Source organism: Odocoileus virginianus, chromosome 26 (genome assembly GCF_023699985.2).
Source record: "Odocoileus virginianus isolate 20LAN1187 ecotype Illinois chromosome 26, Ovbor_1.2, whole genome shotgun sequence".
NCBI lineage: Eukaryota > Metazoa > Chordata > Mammalia > Artiodactyla > Cervidae > Odocoileus > Odocoileus virginianus.
This window is the reverse complement of record NC_069699.1, coordinates 9,047,137-9,066,000: the sequence shown is the minus strand read 5'-3', so window position 1 is coordinate 9,066,000 and position 18,864 is coordinate 9,047,137. Positions and strand designations below refer to the sequence as shown.

General features: G+C 45.7%; 1 protein-coding gene across 4 annotated transcripts in view; it reads right to left on the bottom strand.

The window, feature by feature from the left end:
* Nucleotides 1-18,864, bottom strand: part of ITGA9 (integrin subunit alpha 9) — a 356,853-nt gene that overhangs the window by 301,826 nt on the left and 36,163 nt on the right. For all 4 annotated transcript variants that reach the window (XR_011483592.1, XM_070455419.1, XM_070455417.1 and 1 more), the window contains exons 5-6: nt 8,301-8,368; nt 933-1,062 (exon numbers count right to left, since the gene is read on the bottom strand). Coding sequence is in view for 3 of the 4 variants with exons in the window: in XM_070455419.1 (XP_070311520.1) it covers nt 933-1,062; nt 8,301-8,368 (198 nt within the window). In the remaining variant the exon portion in view is untranslated. The remainder of the gene's footprint in view (nt 1-932; nt 1,063-8,300; nt 8,369-18,864) is intronic.

Below are 18,864 nucleotides of genomic sequence, written 5' to 3'. Positions count from 1 at the left end.
ATAAATGAGAGCGTTAAGGAGCTGGGACCACAGAACAACCAATGCCTCAAAGACTCTGAGTAAACATCTCAAAGCCTGTGTTACTGGCTAAAAAACTTGTAGTTAGAAGGGGGAAAGGCAAGTCAGCGAGTTCCTCCTGTCGACTCACAAGTGAATCTCTATGCAAAAGGCGGTAAGGGGCTCCCCCAGATTTGAATTAAGTGTAGTAAGTGAAAGGATGCTGTTTTCTCATCATTAGGTCTTGCTAAATTTAGCTTTATTTTCAGCCCAGAATTGCAGCATTTAGGGCCTGAATTTTAAAAAAGCAAGCATGTCTAATTGTCTTCTACACAAGCAAAGACAGCCCCTCTCTGTTCTCTAATAAGCATGGGCTTGTCCCGGGTCATTCTGGCCTGGTGACTGCTCACGTAAGTTGTGTATATTTTCTTTCCAGAGGATTAAAAGGGTTGAGAAATAAGAAAAGTTTTCCTAAGCGTTTAATTAAACTTTAGGATTGGGGTGCCATCTGTCATGCTCATGTCTGGTTCTTATTATTTCTATCTGCAGCCAGTCTTGTGACCAGGAAGCAGCGACCTCATCCACAGGAAAGTCCTAGAAAACCAGAATTCTCTCGCATTCATTTTGTATCTATCATCTGGACCCAAGTATTTGCTAAAATAAGGAAAGAAAATGTTTGCTTCTTTGGAGGTTCAGCTGGCAGCTTTTTAATGAAATCACACAGTTTGAATTTAGTTCCCTGCTTTGTTCTCCTATCTGCCTTCTGTGTGTATGGCTCAGTGCTGAGGTATCCTGGTTAAAAGTGCAACTAACTAGAACAACAGATGAAAAAGCCAAGGAACTCCGCTCCCCACCAGTAAAGCAATCACCGGCAAGCTTGGCGGCAGTCATTCCCACTTCCCCTTTCTTACCTGTCACCCCCCTGAGCTACTCACCCAAGTAGGTGTACCTCCTGTTCATGATCACTTCATCATTCAGTTTGAAGTAGGTGTTGTCTGTGAGGTTCAGCACTTTGACTGTCCCAGACCAATAAAATGAGCCTGGGGCGCCCATCACCACCAGCTCCTACAAAAGAGAAACCCACAGGTGAAAAGGCAAAGAAACTGAAGAGGGGGTAAAGCAGTGTGGTGAGACCCACAATCACAACAAGCAACTCATAATAAACTAAAGACGCCCCACCAGAACTTTCTTTATGAGCAACACAAAAAATTCACGTTTATATTATTGACAACTGCTAAGATATGGAAGCAACCTAAATGTCTATCAGCAGATGAATGGGTAAAGAAGATGTGGTATATACAGACAATGGAATATTACTCAGTCATAGAAAGGACAAAATTTTGCCATTTGCCACAACAGAGGCCATTATGCTAAGTGAGATAAGTCTGACAGAGAAAGACATCATTAAGTCTTTCCTTCCCCTATAGGAAAGCCTTTCTCTTTTATTATACTTTCTAACATATCTACACCATAATAAGAAATAATAAAAATTATTTTTCAAACCAAATCATTAATTTTTCATTCAACAATATTTACTAAGCATCTTTTACTAGGTATGAAAGCTTATACCAGGTCCAAATATCATTCAAGGCCCTTTCTACAACATTCCCTGGGTAAGACAACATGGAAATGTACAAAATACTTTAGAAAATACTCTGTCCTAAAGGGTTACAATAAAGACAGGTGCAGGCCTTCCAGGCTCATGGAGATGCCAGACGTTGTACAGGTCACACCTCTTGTGGCTGACATGCACCCACCCACCCCCTGGCCTCTAGAGTCCCCACACTGTTATACTTCAGAAACATCACTCCTGGCTGACCCTTCCCTGCAGAGCTAGCCTCACTGCTGTCACAAGCTGCTGGTTTCCAATGAGTTCTCAGAGGCCAGATCCTGCCCGAAGAAGTCTGAGTTTCTGATGACAGTTCATAAAGTAACACTGAATTCCAAAAGTAAATGTCTGAAAAAAAGCCAGAGCCGTCTAAATAGAACAGCAGAGAGAGGAGGACAGAGAATGCAGAAAGAAGCGCATATGTGTGGCGGCAGGAGCAGGACAATACTTTAAGCAACACATGTTTCGTGGTCAATTTGGGTAACAGCTTTAACAAAGCAGCACGTGAGCAGCGCTAGACAGAAAGCCACTAGACTCCAGCCTGAATGGTTTGCTCTTGATAATTCAGGAAGGCGTTGACTAAGAATGACCATTGAGAACACTTGATTTTAAGGTTCTCAGATCCTATCTGGGCTTCCGCGGTGGCTCAGCTGGTAAAGAATCTGCCTGCAATGCGAGAGACCTGGGTTTGATCCCTGGGTCAGGAAGATCCCCTGGAGAAGGGAATGGCAACCCACTCCAGTATTCTTGCCTGGAAAATTCCATGGACAGAGGAGCCTGGAGGGCTACTGTCCATGGGGGTGACAAAGAGTCGGACACAACTGAGTGAGTAACACTTTCACACTTTCACTTTCAGGGGTATCTCAGTTTTATAAAAACATATCACTTTCTGCACTTAGGATACATCTCTAGGAAAAACACAAGCAGTGCCCTCATTCCCTTCATTCATTCTCCTTATACTCATCTGTTCTCTGTAAGGGACTGTCTGAGTACTAGCAGGGGCATGAGAAAGACAAATGATCATCAGAGCAGAGAGACTTTCTCCTTGGCCTTGAGCTCAGGAACAAATCTGCAATCAGTGCCCAAACACTGGGAGCACAGAAGGTCATAATGAGCAGCATCCCCAGTGCCAGCTGTAAACACAGTGCAGAGCTTTCTCCACCAGCGGCTTTTCCTGGACCAACGCTCTAAGCATCACCAGAGATCTGAAAGGCTCATCAGGACCCCAGGCAATGGAGGTGCTGCTTTCTGATAATTCAGATCAATCCAGGATAAGAGTTAAGAAACGGACACTGAACGTATCACTGCATCCCCTCTCTCAAACATTATCAAGAGGATACGACAAAGCCATCTCTCTCCTCAAAAACATTTAAAACGAAAAGCATTTGTGTTTTTCCCCCCTTTCCTCTTCGTGTTCATGCCCCTCCTCTCCCTGCAGTTCAAATTATTAACAGATAAACTGAGGCCCAGCCTGAGACTCTCGGGGCTGGGGGTAGGAAAACAGTGTCTCCGTGGGACTCTCTCCTATTTGGCTTTTTCCATCCACTGTGGGTGCAGCCTGGGCCCTTTTGCCACTGTCCACAAGTGCCAGGAAAATGTGATCAATGCTTGGCTCCTCACCACCCAGGAAACAGCCAACACAAATGTAACACACAGAAGTATGAGCCCCTCCAAAAGTCCAAGGTCACCCCTGCCGAAATCCCATCAATAATCAGCGTGGGCCTTTCCCCAGAGGGCAGAACCTCCCAGCCCAAGATATAAGCTGCAGGCATTTCTCGGTGCCCTGCAGATTGGCACAGGCAGGGAGGTAAAAGAGTCCTCAGGATCTGTGACAAAAGTCTACGCCGGATTAATTTCCACCCACATGTCCCCAGGTTCCCACGGTGGTGTCCCAACGCTGGCGGGGATGGGGCGAAGTCTTCTCCCGCTGCTCAGAAGTATCTATCTCTGTTATCCTAGGCTGCAAAAATAAACATGTTCCCAGAAAGTTCTCTTCTTATCCTCAACGCTGGGCTAAAATTCATGTGGTGTCAACAACTCAAACAGCTTTGATAATCAGGGTCGCTGATCTTCAAGTCAAGCAGTCGCCTTTGGCCAAAGAAGTTTGCAACAACAGGGCCGTGACCAGAAGGCCACGGAAGCACATCCAGCTTGGGAGGCAGCTGCCCGCCCTATGCAGGGAAGGCCCAGCTCCCAGCGAAGGCAAACCCAAGTGACAAGGTCAGTGGGAGGGCAGGGGAGGGGTGCAGGGCTGCCTGACCCCTTCAACCGCATTTCCTGCTCGGCCTCCAATAGCTGAAGTTCCAGAAACAAGAGAGACCGTGAGTTCAAAGACCTCCTGTTTAGGCAGTGCAAAAGCCTGGGAACTGAACCAAAGGCCAAGGGCCCCTGTGGCTGGAAATGGCGTGGCCAGGTCAGGACTGAGCCCTCCAGACCGCTGAGGCCCTGCTCCCCGCAGCGCTCCACGCACCAGCCCCACTGCTGCCCGCACCACGCTTCCCTTGGGCTCTGGAGCCCAGGGCCTGGGATCCCAACAGGCCCTCTGGTTCCTCTGGGAACCCGGAGCAGGCACGGCCCCCTCTTACCCTCTGCACCCCTAAACTTCCTCCTCTTCGCCCCCCAGCCCCAGTGTCCTCGTCCTTCTTGACTCTCCAGCTGGAGATACCCCCTCTCTGGGACTCCTCCTCTCCCCTAGCTCCCCACCACCATCTCTGATAAATTTTCATTTCTGCAGTGACCTGACTTTCTCCTCCCACTGTCTAAAGAGATATTCTACACACAAACACACACATACCCAGAGCCCACAACCCCAGCCCCACGCTAAGCACACCTGTGAGCTGTGCCTAGTCGCTCAATTGTGTCTGACTCTCTGTCACTCCATGGACTGTAGCCAGCCAGGTTCCTCTGTCTGTGGAATTCTCCAGGCAAGAATACTGGAGTGGGTTGCCAAGCCCTCCTCCAGGGGGTCATCCCAATCCAGGGATCAAACCTAGGTCGCCTGCACTGCAGGAAGATTCTTTACCATATGAGGCACCAGGGAAGCGCATCTAGTCCCCTCATAAACATACTCAATTCAGTTCAGTTCAGTCGCTCAGTTGTGTCCGACTCTTTGCGACCCCACAAATAGCAGCACGCCAGGCCTCCCTGTCCATCACCAACTCCCGGAGTTTACTCAAACTCATGTCCATCGAGTCGGTGATGCCATCCAGCCATCTCATCCTCTGTCGTCCCCTTCTCCTCCTGCCCCCAATCCCTCCCAGCATCAGGGTCTTTTCCAAAGAGTCAACTCTTCACATGAGGTGGCCAAAGTACTTGAGTTTCAGCTTCAGCATCAGTCCTTCCAATGAACACCCAGGACTGATCTCCTTTAGGATGGACTGGTTGGATCTCCTCGCAGTCCAAGGGACTCTCAAGAGTCTTCTCCAACACCACAGTTCAAAAGCATCAATTCTTCGGCACTCAGCTTTCTTCACAGTCCAACTCTCACATCCATACTTGACCACTGAAAAAAACGCCTTGACCAGACAGACCTTTGTTGGCAAAGTAATGTCTCTGCTTTTTAATATGCTGTCTAGGTGGGTCATAACTTTCCTTCCAAGGAGTAAGCGTCTTTTAAATTCATGGCTGCAATCACCATCTGCAGTGATTCTGGAGCCCCAAAATATAAAGTCAGCCACTGTTTCCACTGTTTCCTCATCTATTTCCCATGAAGTGATGGGACCACATGCCATGATCTTAGTTTTCTGAATGTTGAGTTTTAGGCCAACTTTTTCACTCTCCTCTTTCACTTTCATCAAGAGGCTTTTTAGTTCCTCTTCACTTTCTGCCATAAGGGTGGTGTCATCTGCATATCTGAGGTTATTGATATTTCTCCCAGCAATCTTGATTCCAGCTTGTGCTTCTTCCAGCCCAGTGTTTCTCATGATGTACTCTGCATATAAGTTAAATAAGCAGGGTGACAATATACACCCTTGACATACTCCTTTCCCTATTTGGAACCAGTCTGTTCCAAACTGTTGCTTCCTAACGTGCATATAGATTTCTCAAGAGGCAGGTCAGGTGGTCTGGTATTCCCATTTCTTTCAGAATTTTCCATAGTTTATTGTGATCCACACAGTCAAAGGCTTTGGCATAGTCAATAAAGCAGAAGTAGATGTTTTTCTGGAACTCTCTTGCTCTTTTGATGATCCAGCGGATGTTGGCAATTTGATCTCTGGTTCTTCTGCCTTTTCTAAAACCAGCTTGAACATTTGGAAGGTCACGGTTCACGTATTGCTGAAGCCTGGCTTGGAGAATTTTGAACATTACTTTATTAGCGTGTGAGATGAGTGCAATTGTGCGGTAGTTTGAGCATTCTTTGACATTGCCTTTCTTTGGGACTGGAATGAAAACTGACCTTTTCCAGTCCTGTGACCACTGCTGCATTTTCCAAATTTGCTGTCATATTGAGTGCAGCACTTTCACAGCATCATCTTTCAGGATTTGAAATAGCTCAGCTGGAATTCCATCACTTCCACTAGCTTTGTTCCTAGTGATGCTTTCTAAGGCCCACCTGACTTCACATTCCAGGATGTCTGGCTCTAGGTGAGTGATCACACCATCGTGGTTATCTGGGTCGTGAAGATCTTTTTTGTATAGTTCTTCTGTATATTCTTGCCACCTCTTCTTAATATCTTCTGCTTCTGTTAGGTCCATACCATTTCTGTCCTTTATCAAACCCATCTAGCATTGGCCAAATTGAGGCTATGTTCTAAAAACATTCATGTGACCATCCCATCCCATTTCACATGGCACATGTCTAAGGCAGATCCCATGGTTTACCTCTTCCAGTGGATTCTTTCTTGGGCAGCCCCCTTTCCACTGGTACCACCATTCCCCGGAACTCTAGCATAAAACCTCCTTCCTCCACCCCACAGTCCTCTGCTTGCCCAGCCCACTGATAACTGCCTTCACATTCTCTGACTTCCCTCAACCTTTTGATTCCTGAAGCATCACCCTCCCCAAGCTGCCCTGTCATTTTGAGGCAGGACCACATCACAGCCTTCAACCTGGCCTCCCTCCAGGCTCCCCCACTTCCAGACTCCTGGGCACAAGACCAGACCAAATAGCCTTTCTTACAGCACGGCCACTACTGTGTCTGTCACCTGCTTGCAAACTTACAGCGGTTCCCAGTTGCCGACTGGGTTGAGTCATCCTCACTAGATCTCACTGGAGGAATAACAGCCTTAGAAATTGCACCATCTAAATGCTCATTGAGATGGAAGATGGGTGACCCTGGCCTACAGCAGGATGGTATTTCAAACCAACGAGGACAAAGAAACTCTTCACAAACCAGTATCAGAACAACCAACCATTTACTTAGGAAAACAACGTTCATTTTCCTCATACAATATTTGCAAACATAAATCCAAGATGGATTAAAGATATATTTTTTAATCTATAAAAGTGGCATAACAAAATACAGGTGACCATTTCACACTCTTAAGATGGGGATGACCTTCTTAACAGAGACGTCTAGAATCCAGAAAGAAAAAGATTGTTAGATCTGACCAAAGATGAACGTTCACCGTCTGTAAAGATACCATGCGTGTGCTAAGTCTCTTCAGCTGGGTCTGACTCTTAGCGACCCCATGGACTGTAGTCCGCCAGGCTCCTCTGACCACGGGATTCTCCAGGCAAGAATACTGCAGTGGGTTGCCTTGCCCTCCTCTAGGGGATCTTCCCGACTCAGGGATCAAACCCGCATCTCTTACATCTCCTGTGTTGGCAGGCAGGTTCTTTACCACTAGCGCCACCTGGGAAGTTGTGGTGTGTATTTTACTACCAAAAAATAAAAAAAGCATGGATACAAGGAGACAAATTCAGGGCCAGCATGTCTCCAGGCAATGACCATGGCTCTTCTGAAGGGTGATGACAGTGGTGATTAAAGCTGTCATATCTGGGATGTACTTTGGAGGTTAAAACAACAAGACTGTGTATGATTAGAAGTAAAGTAAAAAGTACATTTCCTTTTTTTTTTTTTTGGCCTGAGCAGCTAGCTGGATGATGGGGCCACTTACAGAGCCTGGCATGGAACTTTTTCCATGGCAGACCACCATAAAAATGAGAAATGAGGAGCTGATGTGAAGAGTAAACGGACAGTGGGTGAGAATCACATGAGAAAATAGTCCCAATAAATGGGCCACCAACCAAAGGCCATGGTCCGACAGCACAGATCATAAGAATTCAAATTCATGGTCCTTTAGAAACTGGGAAAGGGGATGGTTGGAGCTGTGCAGAAAAACCAAGTCTCTCCACTAAGGAGAAGGATTGCTAGGAGGTGATGTCTGGATGCTTAATGTAGCTTCACACCTGCTAGCAAGAAGACACAAACTGGGTGTTGTCTCTCTCCCACCCCCTTGAATCAATTCCTACCATAGGTCTCAGGGTCAAACTGACTCCTGGAGAAACCGTCCAAATGGGGATCCAAATGGGCAAGCTCACCCCCTCTGCCCAGTGGTCTCCGGCCAGCAGGTGCCCCCACCAGTGTCAACATGCTTCCCTGGATGTAAGGACCAGAATTCACACAGAGATCAAGGATGGGGCCGGGGGGCATGGGGGGATCAGAAGACCCACCTCAAAGGGCCCCCCAAATTCCCACCAGCCAGGAAATGAACACCCACGAGAGAAGAGCGGCCCAAACAACGATACCCACCTCGGTGAAGAAGCCCGCTATCCCAGCCTGGCAGGAGCCGTGCTCTTCTCCATACTTCTTCTTGTACTCTAGAGGGGCGGGGGCAGAGAAGCAGACCACAGCCTTGTCAGTATGCGCCAGGCGTGTGTGCAGCGGCCCGCGCGCTGGCCACGTCCCCGCGTGCAGCCACGGGCAGGGCCTAGGGATGACATCCAGACTGGGGCACAGAAGGAAGGTCTCAGGAATCCACCAGACCTCAAAAATCCAGGCTCCGGGGCCATCAGGTAGTGAGGCTGCCAAGTGCCCCGATGGACTTCCTTTGCATGTGGGAAAGGAGGAGCAGCAGCCACCGTAATTAAGTGGGAGGCTGGTGACAATTACTTCATTCAGTCCAGGAAGGATGGGGAGCCCCAGGAGGAAGGAAGAGCTGAAAACATGACCCAGAAACGGAATGATGTGGCCATCGCAGTGTGGGATCCCCTGGGAGACAACGATGCCTCCCAAAAAGACACTACTTCCAGCTGGAGGCAACATGCTTTCCACCTCCCTCAGAGCCCAAGCGCTGCAGGAAGAGGGTATTCTGCTGGATCGGCCCCAGCACACGGTGACACCATCACTCTGAATTCCTCCTGTGGAAGGAAAAGGGGAGATCGCTGCAGGCCAGAAGAAAGCACTCTTCCTCCACCATTTCCGCAACTCCTGTTACTCCAACGGAACAAATGGGAACTGTGTTGCTACTGTTTCATATTTCCCTTGGCATTTTAAGTTTAGCAGGTTCTGGGCACTGTATCAGCTATGCTCACATATCATTTCATCAATCCCTCATCCCTGGGAACTCATGTGGCCATTTGTAGACAAGCGAAACCCCCAGAGGCTCAGAGAGGTTAGGTGACTCCTCCAAGGTCACACAGCTAGTAAAGAGCAAAGCCAGATTCTACCCAGGTTCAGCAGACTGGGAAATTCACATTCTTTCACCTCTGTGACTGATCAAAGGTTTTGCAAAGTGAGTGGTTACACAAAACCCAGAAGCTGAATAGCCATTTGAAATAACGACAGGGGTAAAGGCATGGAAATAGCATGATGTCCAGCTTAAGTGATTAATTACCTGTGAAACTGACTTGGCTGGATACAGGCTCAAGGCAGCCTCTGGGCACCTTCAGGTCTAAGCTACCCAGTAAAGCAACCCAGTGACCCTCCCATGTCACTCTCCGCCTGCCCAGGCGCCTGACAAGTCTCTCCTTCCATTAAAAGCAATATCATTCATTCTGAAACACAAAGTAAATAACACAAGGGACAATGAGGCTGTGATTGCAACACAGTGCCACTTCCTGTGGTCCAGAGCGAGTCCTGGAAGAGAAGCGGGGGAAGGGCTCAGGGGAAATATACAGAGTAATTCAGTTTCTAACAACACTCACCGCAGAGCCTGGTAACATTTTCCAGTAAGTGGCCATTAACCAACTGCTAAATTACAACGGAATGTCAATGGAGTTACTCCTCTTCCAGGCAAGAGCTAAATCAGTTCCTTCTGCCTTGCCTTGTTATTACAAAGAGAACTCACAGCCCTGACAGAAAGCAACCCAGTGATGATGGAATGCACTTCTCAGCAACATCTTGCACCCAGGACTGGGAGCAAGGCTTAAAGCAAAGTCATAAACAGATCCTGCATCAAACTGTATGATGGCAAGAAATCACAGAAATTAATAATAAATCTTATATCAAATAGCACAATGGCAAAAAGGATCAGAATGCCCTAACCAGAACAAACAGTCACATTAAATGTGGAAGGTTTGGCAAAAAGCATATCCACCCACCAACTCTAGGGAGGGTCCCAACCCCACTCCAGACCAAAGGCCAGCAGGGGAAGCCCTCTGACCAGCACCCTTGCCTCAGCCAGTATCTTGGCATCCATCATTCAGAAGCCAGCCCGGCTCCCTGAGCTGGGACAGCCTCTTCCAAAGCCTGTGGACCAGAGACAGGAAGCAGGCACCATCACTCAGGCTCCGATGGTCCTAAAGCCAGAGGGTCTATACCTGCCTCCTCGGGACACTCGAGGGCACGGAATCAACCACATGGGGCTCCTGCCTGGTACCCAAGACTCCTGATGAGACGACAGGCCAGGTTCTGACTGTCCAGAAATGTCTGGACTCTGGTTAACCCCTTCAACCTGGAACAGGATCCAGTCCTATGCTTCCCCACCCTACTGCACCACACACTTGAGCGGGCAACTGTGGCAGCTCCAGTCTAGCAAGGCTCCACTGGGATGTGCATCTGACATTTCACATTCCACAGCTTTCCAGAACCCCTCCCTCAAGCTTCTCTGCCCAGGTGACCTTGCAGGTAAAGTGATCCCCTCTCTCCATCTCAAAATGTATTCATCACATAGTTTATTCAACACCAAGACAAGTTCACTGATCTCAGTGCCTCCGATACCAGCCCTGTACAAGGTATGGTGTGTGCAGGTGAGGCTTTGCCAAGGAAAGGGGTGGACGCTGTTGCCTGTGCCAACACAAGGCCCTGAGCGGAGAAGCAAAAGGACCCAGCACATTCCTCCAGACGTTGAGCACCTAGACTCTCCAATCTGCTCACCTTGGACCTCTTTGCGCCCTCTGACCTGCCAGCCCTGCCCTCTGACCTCCGGTCCGTCAGACTTCATGACCTCCACCCCAGCCTTGCTTGAAGAGGAGCTGTGTCCTGGGTGCCAGGAACCCTGCTTCTCCAATCGGTGCCATCACTGACCCAGAGCCCTGAGGATGATGGTGGAGCATGCATGGTCAAGGATGCACAGCATGGATTTTTCTGGGCTTTCCAAACCCAGGTTGGCTGATTCTACTTTGGGCAATTCCACCTCCCTCTTGGGCCACAGGAGGAACTGGAAAGAATACTCAGAACCAGTTCTTCAATCCCTGCCTACCCCCTTGGCATGATCCACCATAAACAGTCGTCAAAGATCTGAGAACATGGATGGGATGGCCATGCCCAGCACTCCTGTGACAAAATGCTCTTCTTCTAAAAGTCAAACTGCTGTGAAGAAGCGACATGAGCAGCCTTTACACAACACTTCAAAGTTATCCCTAAATAACTACATCTTAAGACTAGGTACCACTGTGCAAGCAGAGCCACCCAAACCCCAAGTCAAGTTCTGTGCCTGGCCTGCCCCTTTTCAGTAAAAATCAAACACCCACATTGTGCTGGCCTACCAGATATTCAAAATCCTGATTCAGTGAGAAAGCATCTGTAAAGTGAGCCAGGCCACACAACAGATCGACTAGCACCTCGGGGTGCAGCGGTGGCCCTTACGGCCTGGGCTTGGGCTATGCGGGCCTGCCCAGGAGGCGCTGAGTCCTGGACCACAGCATGTCCCAGTTGTTTTCACTCTTTTGAGTGTTATTTCCATGAGTTAAGGATACCACTGATTCCTTCTGCAAGAAAAAAAGAAAAAAAAAATATATATATATATAATAAGATATGGCATCCAGTCCCATCACTTCATGGCAAATAGATGCGGAATCAATGGAAACAGTGGCAGACTTTATTTTCTTGGGCTCCAAAATCAGTGCAGGTGATGACTGCAGCCATGATTAAAAGACGCTTGCTCCTTGGAAGAAAAGCTATGACAAACCTAGAGAGCATATCAAAAAGCAGAGACATTACTTTACTGACAAAGGTCCATCTAGTCAAAGCTATGGTTTTTCCAGTAGTCATGTATGGATGTGAGAGCTGGACAATAAGAAAGCTGAGCACCAAAGAATGGATGCTTTTGAACTGTGGTGTTGGAGAAGACTCTTGAGAGTCCCTTGGACAGCAAGGAGATCAAACCAGTCAATCCTAAAGGAAATCAGTCCTGAATACTCACTGGAAGGACTGATGCTGAGGCTAAAGCTGAAGCTCCAATACTTTGACCACCTGATATGAAGAGCTGACTCATTGGAAAAGACCCTGATGCTGGGAAAGACTGAAGACAGGAGGAGAAGGGGACAAGAGAGGCTGAGATGGTTGGATGGCATCACTGACTCAATGGACATGAGTTTGAACACACTCTGGAAGTTGGCAATGGACAGGGAAGCCTGGCATACTGCAGTCCTTGGGGTCTCAAGGAGTCAGACATGACTGAGCAACTGAACTGAACTCGTAATATTTATAGAATAAATACAAATACACAATATATAAAAACATACATGTGATACATAAATACATATTTTAATATTTTGTATATTTTGCTTATATATTATATAATACATTAAAATATTATATATACATCATATATACATTTATATGTAAATATAAAGGGCAGGTTGAAGTTTCTCTCTAAACCAGTTCTAAAACATAGGCCTTTCTTAAAAAAAAAAAAATATATATATATATATATTTGTGTAGGGCAATCCATCATACCTACATGCTAGAAAGCTTGCTTTTGCTTGTCTACACCTGAAAAGCAGGGGAACCTCTATGAGAAGAGGTGGGTGTGGAGACAAGGGGCTGCCCCACCACAACATAGCCAGGTCACACACCCTTGCTCCGTGGACAGGCCCAGGAAGCGCAGGGTGGAGGGCTGGGACAGGACCTCCAGTCTCCTGCGTTCCCAGGAAGAACTGCCCCTGCACACACAAAGGCAGTGGGCCACTCAGTCTCCACCCACTCAGCCTCCAAATGCCCTCAGGACGTGGCTGGGCAGAGAGGACCACAACGTGCCAGCTGCCTTCCTCTCCACTGTAGAACAAGACGTGTATCCACCTTGGAGCAGCAAGAGAGAACGGGCTTGGTGGGACAGCCGCTCACAGATGCTGTAACAAGCCTAACTCTGTTAAATGTGGGGGAGCTCAATCAGGGAGGCAAGGCATGGTGGCCTGAACATCCTTCGGAGGAGCTGGGAACAGGCTGGAAAGCTCTTTCTGATGTGGGTGGGTCTGAATTACGTGGCCTGCGTCATACACTTTGATTCATTAAGATGTATGGCTCCTCCAGCCTAAAAATGGTAGTATTTTCCTTGGTTGAGCGGCTGGTTTCATTAAACCCTGTCTAAACAACAGGCAATTCAGAGAGGAAAAAGATACTGGTTTCCAAATGTTCACAACCCGCAACTTGATGCATGGAGCTTACACTAATGAATTTAATTCATTCAAGAATTAACCTGGGTGGGGTTGCTTCCTGTACTCTTCCCAAAACACTGATGGGATAAAACCAATCCATGGAAAGATCAAGATTTACTATACAGTGTAACATAATATTCTTCCTACTGAACTCTTCTTTGTATCCATTCGAGAAAGTTTCATCTTTGAAAGCAAGTCTTTTTAACACATCAATTTAAAAGCTATCTTTCCATAGTTTCTTAGCTTAGCCATGAAATAAAATACCAGACGGAAAAAACTGCTTTCCACTTTTCATGTCTAAATTTTTGCTCAATTTCTGAGTGAATACTAACCAAATGATAATTAAACAATTTGATTATACAAATGAAATTTTATATAAAACAGAAAAGGGGCTTCCCAACGGCTCAGTGGGTAAAGATTCCACCTGCAATGAAGGAGATGCAGGAGACGCAGGTTTGATCCCTGGGTGGGGAAGATGCCCTGGAGGACAAAAATGCAACCCACTCCACTATTCTTGCCTGAAAAATGCCATGGTCAGAGAAGCCTAGCAGGCTACATACAGTCTATAGGGTCACAGAGAGCTGGGCATGACTAAGACATCACCAGATGGTCAATACCGAAATCAGGTTGATTATATTCTTTGCAGCCAAAGATGGAGAAGCTCTATACAGTCAGCAAAAACAAGACCGGGAGCTGACTGGCTCAGATCATGAACTCCTTATTGCCAAATTCAAACTTAAATTGAAGAAAGTAGGGAAAATCATTAGACCATTCAGGTATGACCTTAATCAAATTCCTTAGGATTATACAGTGAAAGTGACACATAGATTGAAGGCATTAGATCTGATAGACAGAGTGCCTGAAAAACTATGGACAGAGGTTCATGACATTGTAGGAAGCAGTGATCAAGACCATCCCCCCAAAAAAGAAATGCAAAAAGGCAAAATGGTTGTCTGAGGAGGCCTTACAAATAGCTGTGAAAAGAAGAGAAGCCAAAGGCAAAGGAGAAAAGGAAAGATACCCATCTGAATTCAGAGTTCCAAAGAATAGCAAGGAGAGATAAGAAAGCCTTCCTCTACATGAGACAAGTGCTCAGGCCTGGTGCACTGGGAAAACCCAGAGGGATTGGGTAGAGAGGGAGGTGGGAGGGGGGACTGGGATGGGGAATACATGTAAATCCATGGCTAATTCATTTCAATGTATGACAAAAACTACTGTAATGATGTAAAGTAATTAGCCTCCAACAAATAAAAATAAATGGAAAAAAAAAAAAAAAAGAAAGCCTTCCTCGGTGATCACTGCAAAGAAATAGAGGAAGACAATAGAATGGGAAAGACTAGAGATCTCTTTAAGAAAATTAGAGATACCAAGGGAACATTTCATGTAAAGACGGTCTCAATAAAGGACAGAAATGGTATGGACCTAACAGAAGCAGAAGATATTAAAAAGAGGTGGCAAGAACATACAGAAGAACTATACAAAAAAGATCTTCATGACCCAGATAACCACGATGGTGTGATCACTCACCTAGAGCCAGACATCCTGGAATGCGAAGTCAAGTGGGCCTTAGGAAGCATCACTACGAACAAAGCTAGTGGAGTTAATGGAATTCCAGCTGAGCTATTTCTAATCCTGAAAGATGATGCTGTGAAAGTGCTACACACCATATGTCAGCAAATCTGGAAAACTCAGCAGTGGCCACAGGACTGGAAAAGGTCAGTTTTCATTCCAGTCCCAAAGAAAGGCAATGCCAAAGAATGCTCAAACTACTGCACAATTGCACTCATCTCACACGCTAGCAAATGCTCAAAGTTCTCCAAGCCAGGTTTCAACAGTATATGAACCGTGAACTTCCAGATGTTCAAGCTGGATTTAAAAAGCCAGAGGAACCAGAGATCAAATTGCCAACATTCACTGGATCATCGAAAAAGCGAGAGAGTTCCAGAAAAACATCTACTTCTGCTTTATTGACTATGCCAAAGTCTTTGACTGTGTGGATCACAACAAACTGTAGAAAAATCTTAGTGATAAGAATAACAGATCACCAGACTTGCCTCCTGAGAAATCTGTGTGCAGGTCAAGAAGCAATAGTTAGAACTGGACATGGAACAGACTGGTTTCAAATAGGAAAAGGAGTATGTCAAGGCTGTATTTTGTTACCCTGCTTATTTAACTTCTCTGCAGAGTACATCATGAGAAATGCTGGACTGGATGAAGCACAAGCTGGAATCAAGCCTGCCAGGAGAAATATCAATAACCTCAGATATGCAGATGATACCACCCTTATGGCAGAAAGCGAAGAAGAACTAAAGAGTCTCTTAATAAAATTGAAAGAGGAGAGTGAAAAAGTTGGCTTAAAACTCAACATTCAGAAAACTAAGATCATGGCATCTGATCCCATTACTTCATGGCAAATAGATGGGGAAACAATGGAAACAGTGACAGACTTTATTTTCTTGGGCTCCAAAATCACTGCAGATGGTGACTGCAGCCATGAAACTAAAGGATGCTTGCTCCTTGGAAGAGAAGTTATGACCAACCTAGACAGCATATTCAAAAGCAGAGACGTTACTTTGCCAACAAAGGTCCATCTAGTCAAAGGTATGGTTTTTCCAGTAGTCATGTATGGATGTGACAGTTGGACTGTAAAGAAAGCTGAGCGCCGAAAAATTGATGCTTTTGAACTGTGGTGTTGGAGAAGACTCTTGAGAGTCCCCTGGACTGCAAGGAGATCCAACCAGTCCATCCTAAAGGAAATCAGTCCTGAATGTTCACTGGAAAGACTGATGCTGAAGCTGAAACACCAATCAGGGTCATTTGAAAAGACCCTGATGCTGGGAAGGTGGGAGGAGAAGGGGATGACAGAGGATGAGACAGTTGGTCAGCATCACAAACTCAATGGACATGAGTTTGGGTAAACTCCAGACAGGGAAGCCTGGTGTGCCACAATCCAGGGGGTCGCAAAGAGTTGGACACGACTGAGCAACTGAACTAAACTGAAGCAACTAAGCATGCACAAAACAGAAATACAGAAATAGACTTAGAGACACAGAGAACAAGCTATAGCGACCAAAGGGGAAGGGGGAAGCATAAATTAGGAGTTTAGTATCAACACATACACACTACTCACTATACATAGAATAGATAAGAAGCAACAAGGACCTACTATACAACACAAGGAACTATACTCAATGTTTTGCAGTAATCTTTAAGGGAAGAAACTGAAAAGCCTCAGTTTTTTCACCTGTACGATGGGCATAAGAATAGTTACTCCCCTCTGATGTGATTATCCAGTAAGATCATAAATGCTTAGTACCAAGCACAATACCTGGAACCCAGAAAGTGCCTGCTTGAAAAATATTTGATACCTCTCAACCTGTCAGTGTCTCTAAAAGGAATAAAGCCTAAGATATCACTCACATGGATAAGCAATTTTACAAGAGGCGACTCATAACATTTGAATATCTATAAGGAAACTGTTAGAATACAGAGTTTAAGTGGTCAACAATTCCACATGTTTCCATGTTGAAACATGTTTGATATGTAGAATATTTTTGTGCCCAAAATAAGAATTTTGTTTACACGAAAGGAAAAGTTTGATGGGGCTCCCTGAGCCCAAGGGTCACTGCAAGAGATCTGGCCTCCTCGTCTGGCTCGAGCTGTCCCCTCCGGTCACCCTCCAGCTTCCCCTTGCAGGGTCCTTCTCTGCATTAACAGCCCATAATATGGGACTGCATGTGCTTTTTTTAATTTGCTGTATTTACTTAAATGAGATAATGTTTATGAAAGCTCTTTGGAAACCATAAAATCCTATGTAAATGTAGAGCTCTTTATTTAATAAAAATTTATGGGTCTTGTTCTTGAATTTTTAAATGGATTAACTTAGCCTTTTATGGTTCTCCTCAAAACAAAAACACAAGGAAACAAAACCTCAGTTGCTTTTCATTTGTAAATGGACCTTGATTGATTTGTATCCCCTGTGGAGCCACAGGCCACAACATTAGAAGAACCTTCACATCTAAATAGGGGATCTACAATGGAACAGAATAGAAAGCCCAGAGATAAATCCACGAACCTATGGTCACCTTATCTTCGACAAAGGAGGCAAGGATATATAATGGAAAAAAGACAACCTCTTTAACAAGTGGTGCTGGGAAAACTGGTCAACCACTTGTAAAAGAATGAAACTAGAACACTTTCTAACACCATACACAAAAATAAACTCAAAATGGATTAAAGATCTAAATGTAAGACCAGAAACTATAAAACTCCTAGAGGAGAACATAGGCAAAACACTCTCCGACATAAATCACAGCAGGATCCTCTATGAACCACATCCCAGAATTTTAGAAACAAAAGCAAAAATAAACAAATGGGACCTAATGAAACTTAAAAGCTTTTGCACAACAAAGGAAACTATAAGCAAGGTGAAAAGACAGCCCTCAGATTGGGAGAAAATAATAGCAAACGAAGCAACAGACAAAGGATTAATCTCAAAAATATACAAGCAACTCCTCCAGCTCAACTCCAGAAAAATAAATGACCCAATCAAAAAATGGGCCAAAGAACTAAACAGACATTTCTCCAAGGAAGACATACAGATGGCAAAAAAACACATGAAAAGATGCTCAACATCACTCATTATCAGAGAAATGCAAATCAAAACCACAATGAGGTACCATTACACGCCAGTCAGGATGGCTGCTATCCAAAAGTTTACAAGCAATAAATGCTGGAGAGGGTGTGGAGAAAAGGGAACCCTCTTACACTGTTGGTGGGAATGCAAACTAGTACAGCCGCTATGGAGAACAGTGTGGAGATTTCTTAAAAAACTGGAAATAGAACTGCCATATGACTCTGCAATCCCACTTCTGGGCATACACACCAAGGAAACCAGATCTGAAAGAGACACGTGCACCCCAATGTTCATCGCAGCACTGTTTATAATAGCCAGGACATGGAAGCAACCTAGATGCCCATCAGCAGACGAATGGATGAGGAAGCTGTGGTACATATACACCATGGAATATTACCCAGCCATTAAAAAGAATTCATTTGAATCAGTTCTAATGAGATGGATGAAACTGGAGCCCATTATACAGAGCGAAGTAAGCCAGAAAGATAAAGACCATTACAGTATACTAACACATATATATGGAATTAGAAAGATGGTAATGATAACCCTATATGCAAAACAGAAAAAGAGACACAGATGTATAGAACAGACTTGTGGACTCTGGGAGAAGGCGAGGGTGGGATGTTTCAAGAGAACAGCATCGAAACATGTATATTACCTAGGGTGAAACAGATCACCAGCCCAGGTTGGATGCATGAGACAAGTGCTCGGGCCTGGTGCACTGGGAAGACCCAGAGGGATCGGGTGGAGAGGGAGGTGGGAGGGGGGACCGGGATGGGGAATACATGTAAATCCATGGCTAATTCATTTCAATGTATGACAAAAACCACTGCAATGATGTAAAGTAATTAGCCTCCAACTA